This window comes from Rhinoderma darwinii, chromosome 2, assembly GCF_050947455.1.
Source record: "Rhinoderma darwinii isolate aRhiDar2 chromosome 2, aRhiDar2.hap1, whole genome shotgun sequence".
Classification (NCBI taxonomy): Eukaryota; Metazoa; Chordata; class Amphibia; order Anura; family Rhinodermatidae; genus Rhinoderma; species Rhinoderma darwinii.
In genome coordinates, this window is record NC_134688.1 from 479,124,741 (window position 1) to 479,132,298 (window position 7,558).

The 7,558-nt window shown below is 50.1% G+C and overlaps 1 protein-coding gene across 3 annotated transcripts; it reads right to left on the bottom strand.

The window, feature by feature from the left end:
- Positions 1–1,854: 1,854 nt before the first annotated feature.
- MIX23 (mitochondrial matrix import factor 23) lies at positions 1,855–7,508 on the bottom strand. 3 transcript variants are annotated; one of them, XM_075854704.1, is made up of 5 exons: positions 7,124–7,458; positions 4,760–4,885; positions 4,541–4,687; positions 2,620–2,679; positions 1,855–2,128 (listed from the first exon to the last, which is right to left on the bottom strand). In XM_075854704.1, exons 1-5 carry the CDS (start codon positions 7,250–7,252, stop codon positions 2,078–2,080), a joined length of 513 nt encoding a protein of 170 aa, XP_075710819.1. In that variant the 5' UTR covers positions 7,253–7,458; the 3' UTR covers positions 1,855–2,077. The 3 variants fall into 3 exon arrangements, with proteins under 3 accessions (XP_075710819.1, XP_075710822.1, XP_075710820.1); XM_075854707.1 differs by lacking the exon at positions 7,124–7,458 and adding an exon at positions 6,888–7,026; XM_075854705.1 differs by lacking the exon at positions 1,855–2,128 and adding an exon at positions 3,590–3,666 and having other exon boundaries at positions 7,124–7,508.
- Between the last annotated feature and the right edge of the window lie 50 nt (positions 7,509–7,558).

Below are 7,558 nucleotides of genomic sequence, written 5' to 3' on the forward strand. Positions count from 1 at the left end.
ATTTTCCAATTACACCTCGTCTGAACAGAACATTGCAAGACTGATTGCAAGCGTAATGGAGCTGGTTTTTCAGGCGTAATTAGAGGTGTAAAATGGCTGAATTACGTCTGAAAATAGGTTGTGTGAACATACCCTTAATCTACGTCACTAGTACGGACTTTTATAGTAGCTTTTGCAGCAGCTGCCTGACTCAGATTACTGCAATTCACTTTACAACCACAGGGACTCTTCTAACAGTTTTTTAAAGGGAACCTGTCACCAACATTTCACCTATTGGACTCTTCCCCGCTGCTTTCAAAAGTTCAATAGCGTTATTCCCTCCCCTAAACTCCTCCTCCGACCGTAAATAACGGTCTGCAACCATTTTGCGACTTTTATGTTAATAATCCAGCAGTCTCGTTCATTCCTCTTCTTATGCCTTTCGCCTAAAACTGGCCCACCCTGAATGCTGTCAATCAAAATTAAGGAGGCGGGGTTAATTCGTAAAGGCTGGATGAAGATATGACTCTTATGCTCATTAGCATATGGAGCGGGAACACTAAAAAAAAAATAAACTAAAAAGGTACAGAGCCGACGAAAAAGAGAATTGTAGGTTCTATAGAAATGATTTTTCACCCATTCCCAGGTATTGCTGGTTTAATAAGTGAAATCCTGGTGACCGGTTCCCTTTAAAGGGAAGGTGTCACAAAAAAATTTTTTTTTTATATGTTATTGCTTTTATTATGTCATTAAAATACATTTTATTTATTTGTGTTGTACTTTTTTCTTTCTTTTCCTTCTCTATGGGGCTGCCATTTTTTTTTCATCTCTGTATGTGTCGATTAACGACACATACGGACATGGAATACGGCACATACATCCCCATAGAGAATGCGAACGGGAGCCGTTCCATTCACTGCAGCGTACGCCGTCTGTGTGGGAACGGTGAATGCGTCGCTCCCACAGTCCAAAAGGAAGGTCTTCAGCAGAGCGAAATCTGGCGCCATTTTCATGTAGACTGGAAGCCGCGGCCAGACAGTAAGATGACGGCTTCCAGCCATACGTTCAGACGCGACGACTAGGAGCAGGTATGTGATGTCTGTGTATGTTCGTGTTTTACTGTGTGATTACCACTGTATCTAATCCTCCTACACTGTGGTCGCTCAAAAATTGGCGGCACATAGTGTAGGAGGTTTGAACATTCAACCCCCTCCTTTCTCCTCGCATATAAGGAGGGGGGGGGGTTGTGTGAGGACACTAGAGCAAATGTGTTTTCTCCAATTTTGCAGCATAAAGCAATGAGGTTGCTTTACCACGTTGCAATGCTGCAATTTTGGGAACTGCTCCCTCTAGTGACCAGCACATGGAAATGTTATAAATTAGAATCTAATTTATAATATTTCCTGACTTGTGAAAAAATTAGAACAATGTTTCATTATTTATATACTAATTGTTTAACTAAAAAAAAAAAAAAAAAAAAATTCTAGCGACACATTCCCTTTAAGGTATGCGCACACGCCTACTTAAAAACGTCTGAAAATACAGAGCTGTTTACGAGGGAACAACCGCTCCTGATTTTCAGAAGTTTTGTTTTTTTAAGCCACTCGCGGTTTTCGCAGCATTTTTTTACGGGCGCGTAAATGAAAAACGACTCAAGACGTGACCTGCACTTTTTCACGGGCGTTTTTTTACGTGGCCATTTTTCAAAATGGCCGCATAAAAAAAACAAACGCCCTGTCGGAACTGAAGGCCGTTTTTCCCATTGAAATCAATGGCCAGATGTTTGGAGGCGTTAAACGGCTGACAATAAGCCGTGTGACCGTACACTCACATGTAGCGGTTTTTTTTCGGGGGAAGGCGACGTCACGCTCCATCTGAAAATGATATTTAATGGTAATAAAACTACAGATTTCATACAAAACGGCAGATCGTTCTCATCGTCACTGGCGCGTCTCATCTCGGCAATCAGAATCCGTTGCGCTTATTTCCGGCTTCGTCCAATTACAGACGAGATAAAATATAAGTCATCCAGTTCTCCACCTCAGGCGCTCCACGGCACAACCCGAGTGCGGCGATCCTAGATCACACCGGTCCTGAGTTACTCCTCCTTCGGGGGCTTGTAGTGTAGTCGACAGCGCTCGCTAAATACCTGCAATCACAAAGACAATCAGGCCTTGTACTCCACTCACACCCAGAGCTGCAGCCTCTTAAACAATCAGTGCACAGACCTTTGACTTTACTCACAAAGTTTCCTCCCCCACTGACTACTCTAACCAGAAGGAAACTAAGAATACCAGTGGAATAATAGCGGACGCAGCTCTGGATGTGACTAGAGTAAAAAGATAGACTAACTTCAGACCAGTAAAAATTAGGCAACATTGTATGTAGATTATGTAGATGTAAGCGGTTCTACTTATAAGGACCCCTGTACTGGTTCACACTTGGACGCACAAAACCGCGCCACGTGAAAAAAAGCGACATTTACGGTGTCTGATTTATTACACATGGCAGATAATGAAATCCATACGGACGCTACTGCTGATCAGAGCCCCTTATAGCGACAGCCTACATGAAGATTAGCGGGGGAGGGCGGTCGCCAAGTAGCGGTACGAGGGGGGGGGGGGGGGAGCCGTTTCTTACCTTCCAGCTTCGGTCATTCACAACTTCCTCCACATTCAGCTCCGACTGCAGCAATTTCAACTGCAAGACAAAGAAAGAAGATGAGGAGGGGGCCGGGGGTCACATATAACGGATAACAGTCACTAATAGCACACGATGCGCTGCATTGCGGGAGATGTAGTGCACCGCTGCGATTCTTGGTGTAAACTGGATATAATGTCCCCACCGCGTCCATGAGTCGTTCTATTTCAAACATAAACACAATCAGATTAAACCGCTTGGAGAGCGCTGAATGTGAAGAGACGTTTCTGAGCAGCTGCCGGAGGGGACCGCCGGTGCGAGAGGCTGCGGACACTTTATTACCACATCGGCCTTCATAATTGCTGTATACTCGGCGCTCAATGACTCATGAATACAGATCAGGAAGCGGCCATGACACTTCCCGCTCCAGTCAGCTCTGCAATTTGTCTCAGGAGGAGACATTTCCATATCAATAAAAAAGTAATGTAATGATAAATTGCCCCCAATGGCATAGTTACCAAAAGTCCCGAATTTACAGAGACAGTCCCGGCATATTGTCCCAGATGTGTACCGGCAACTACTATATCCAATTGTATCTGCGTCCTCAGGACACATGACTATGGCAGAGCAGGAAACTATTCACTCTCTGCTCTGCCATTCCCCACACCTGGAACCCCAGTGCGCGTGGCCCCGTGTACGAGGGGGGGGCAGTGCGCGTGGCCCCGTGTACGAGGGGGGGCGGTGCTCGTGGCCCCGTGTACGAGTGGGGGGCAGTGCGCGTGGCCCCGTGTACGAGTGGGGGGCAGTGCGCGTGGCCCCGTGTACGAGGGGGGGCAGTGCGCGTGGCCCCGTGTACGAGGGGGGGCAGTGTAGGGCACCATCTGCAAGTGGCACTATCTACGCTGGTTTTTACGCTGCCAGTAGTGGTCAGCACATATCACCTCGCCCTAGTGATAAAGTGAGACCTCACCTGCCTGTAAACAACCGGAAAACCAGAGACATATACCGGCCACCAGAGTAGTCGTCAGCCAAACTAGTGCAGACATTCTGGAAAGAAAGCCACACCCTCCAGATTAGCCACACCCTCCAATTAGCCACACCCTACGTGTCCTTGACTAATGACTAAACAAAAAAAACAGAACGCCACGATTGGCCTAAACCGCAGCTGCTAGCCCCGCCCCCAACCACCAAAAATGATATATCCCCTGTGTAAAAACAATCATAATGCAAAGGGGAAAGTGAAAAAGACATTTGTTTGTTTTGAAAAAAAATCCCCGATATCACCACAAAAAATACAAATATAAAAAGAAAGCCGTGCGCATCACCAAAAAAAAGGCACAAAAATCTTTATAGCATGTACTAAAAAACAAAACCGTGCCTGGTCATTAGCAGGGGAAAATGGCGCGGTCTGTAACTGGTTAATATGCTGACCTTTATGGCGATCGACCACCGCGGTCACATGACCTCAGAAGAGGCTGGCAGTAGTGGGACCGGAATCAGCATATGACAAGAGGTGTTATATAAGGGGCTACCAGTACACGTGACCGCCCCTCAGTATGCGGACCGCCCCTCAGTATGCGGACCGCCCGGCGCCGCCCCTCAGTATGCGGACCGCCCCTCAGTATGCGGACCGCCCGGCGCCGCCCCTCAGTATGCGGACCGCCCCTCAGTATGCGGACCGCCCGGCGCCGCCCCTCAGTATGCGGACCGCCCGGCGCCGCCCCTCAGTATGCGGACCGCCCGGCGCCGCCCCTCAGTATGCGGACCGCCCGGCGCCGCCCCTCAGTATGCGGACCGCCCGGCGCCGCCCCTCAGTATGCGGACCGCCCGGCGCCGCCCCTCAGTATGCGGACCGCCCGGCGCCGCCCCTCAGTATGCGGACTGCCCCTCAGTATGCGGACCGCACGGCGCCGCCCCTCACCTTCGTCTGTTCTTTCCTGAGCTGTTTCATTACCGCCAGCTTCTCCGGCTCCTTTTTTCTCTCCTCCTGAAACCTATTCACATTGGTGGACGTCTGAGAGATGCAGCTCTTTATGGCCTTTTCCCGGGAGTTGTGCGCGTCGCGGAGCTGCGGAGGAGAAACAATTAACCGGAGGCAAAAGGTAAGAGAGACGGGCGCGCGGTCACAGCGGCCACTCACAGACTCGTACAGCTGCCGGCAGGTCTGACTGGCATCGATCTTTCCAGCGAAGGACACCGTGGGCACGGTCGTGTTCAGCTCATGTACGATCCGGTCGTCTATTGTCCGCATGACCCGGAGGATTTCCTATAAACAAGGAGCGAGAGCCGCGTTACATCACAATTCTATGAACTGTACTCCAGTCACAGCCGGAGCTGCAATCACAATTCTGCTAGTCTCCTGTATGTGTCGGTCAGGCACACCACTGAGGAAGATAAATGCAGCTGTGGGTGTGATTGGAGAATAAAATAACTCAAGCTCTTATAGGAGTTTTACTACAGTCACCATCAAAGCCACGTTCACAGTTCCCATTTTGCGCCAATCATTGAATTAAAAACAGCAGAGTGCAGTGCATTATGGGATCTTTTCTAAGCTGCTAGGAGTGGAGTATAAGCCAGGATGTAATTCAATCTTGGATATAAATTTTACTCCAGTTGCATCCAAATCTGCATTCACAATTCTGTTGGTTTCCTGACAGATCTCCGGCTGCAGGATCTCACATCACTGCCGCCCCCTACTGGTTCAGGGTGTATACAATGCACGCCCTGTGGTCGGTGTAATGTTTACACCAGGCTGTGTATGAAAGTCTCAGAGCAGTGGATTATGGGAGCTCGGATGGGATTGAGAGTTCTAAATGCAGCTCTGGGTGTGTCTGGAGCAGAACGCATGATGTAACTCACGTAAAATGAAGTGAAGGCAACTTTCGGGAATGGCCACATCCCTCGTACTTCACCAGTCAATGCATTCCTATGGTCATACCTCCCAACCGTCCCGGATTCAGCAGGACAGTCCCGGATTCCAGGCCGTGTCCCGCGGTCCGGGCCAGCCATGGGCATGTCCTGCTGTCAACCGTATCTGTGTCCTCAGGACGCAGATACAGTTGAACCCAATTCTAAAGCAGGGAACTGTCAGCTCCCTACTTCCGAATTGCTGAGGACTCCCCCCGGGCACAGCGCTATGCTCGGGGAAGCCCTTGACGTCACTGTCCATATATGGACAGTGACGTCGGTGGCTCTGTCGTGGATTCCGCTTTTACAGGAAATCCCTGATGTCGCTATCCATATATGGACATTGATGTCAGGGGCTCCTCCTGGAGCGGAATCCCCGGCCAGAGTCAGCAATGGGGATTCCGCTCAAGGAGTAGCCACCGACGTCAATGTCCGTATATGGACAGTGACATCAGGGCGTCCCTCTAGGAGCGGGATCCCCGGCCTATACTCCTAGAGAGTCTCCCAATAGCTCTATCTACATGGGGGTGGCGCTATCTTCAAGGGGGGTGTGGCACTATCAACATGGACACTGGGGCACGATCTACAAGGGTGTGGCCACAGGCACTAGGGGCATCTTTGGTGGCATTATACTGTATGGGGGCAGCTATGGGGGGCATTAAGCTGTATGTGGCATTATACTGGGTGGGGGGCACTATGGGACCGTGATACTGTGCGGGTTGAACAGGGTGTGTATGGGCGGGGATTGGGTGGGATTAGAGGCTTGGCCTAAAAGAAAAAAAATTGTCCCTCTTTGTGATACTTGGAAGTCGGGAGCTGTGCTACGGGGACAAGAGACACCAGTTGTGGGGGCAATGAGGGAGGCAGAAACCTTCACCAGGACGAGGACTCCATGTTGTGAAATCTAAGAATGTTGGGGGAGGGAATCCCGATTTTCCAGTCCGGTCACTTTCTCAGTCCTGACCGCCCAGTAATGGAGTCTCCAGACACTGATCGGCAAATCTGCCTGGTTATGTCATGATATTGGGGGAGGAAGCCTTAATAGGTGGCACGTTGGTGGTCACCCAGCTAAAGCACTGGAACTACAAGTCCCAGCATGCTCTGGTGGCGGCATACACTCCAGACATAGGCTAGATATAAAGCGGGACTGCTCTTAATGTCAGATCATGCTGGGACTTGTAGTTTTGCCACCTCGGACATTGGCTAGGGGGTTGGTCTTCCGTGGAACTACAATTCCCAGCAGTCTCATTTAGAAGCCCCTCCCCCTCTGGCTGAATTGCAGCTCTGGTCCTCAGGACATGTTGGGACTTGTAGTTCCTCAGCTGCTGGTAGTCCACACTTCACCATCCTATGACACATACTGGTAAACTGAGTGGCCCCGGCACTGCCGTGTATGAGGTAAACACGACCCGGTCTCCGGAGGTCACAGGGCTCATGGTCACCGGGTACATGAGGGGTCGTTTCAATGAGCAAACGGTAGAATGAAGCAGAAAACAGCCCGCACCGCCGCCTCCTCTCCACCAGCACTGGGATCTGAGCTCCCCTCTCCTGCTCTGACACTTCCCGGCACCGCGACACGTCCATTCTCAAACCTCACCTGAAACTCCGTGAAATCCTCGCAGCTCACCTCTCCACTGGGCGCCGCCATATTGGGAAAGCCAGAGGTCCTCAGCGTTTCCGACCTCTGACCTCCCCCATTAAGGTGCCCGTGGCGAATGCCTGACATGGGATAGTATGCCGCATATCTCGCGAGCAGCCGGACGCATGCGGTTTTAGTTATTATAGGACGCTATGCAGTAATGGGGATTTTCATCATACGCTCAATGGACCCCGTGCTGACGTGACACGCAAACTGCGTTCCACGGGACTTTTTTCCTTTTCACACAAAATATGTCTCCGGCAATCACAAGGAAGCAGACATTTTCTTTGTGATTCTTCATAGGGAAACGAATTTTGCCACAACAAAATGGCCGCCACTCTAAAGACCGCAAACTATGAAAGATACAGCTATCGGGTAAACAACTTTGTTATC

Excerpts from the sequence above, each read along its gene's own strand:
- MIX23 (XM_075854704.1), bottom strand. The coding sequence starts at position 7,252 with ATGTCAGGCATTCGCCACGGGCACCTTAATGGGGGAGGTCAGAGGTCG. Across the intron at positions 4,886-7,123 it reads AGGATTTCACGGAGTTTCAG|GAAATCCTCCGGGTCATGCG; the intron begins GTGAGGTTTGAG and ends CCTTGTTTATAG. Across the intron at positions 2,680-4,540 it reads TCAGGAAAGAACAGACGAAG|TTGAAATTGCTGCAGTCGGA; the intron begins GTGAGGGGCGGC and ends TTTGTCTTGCAG.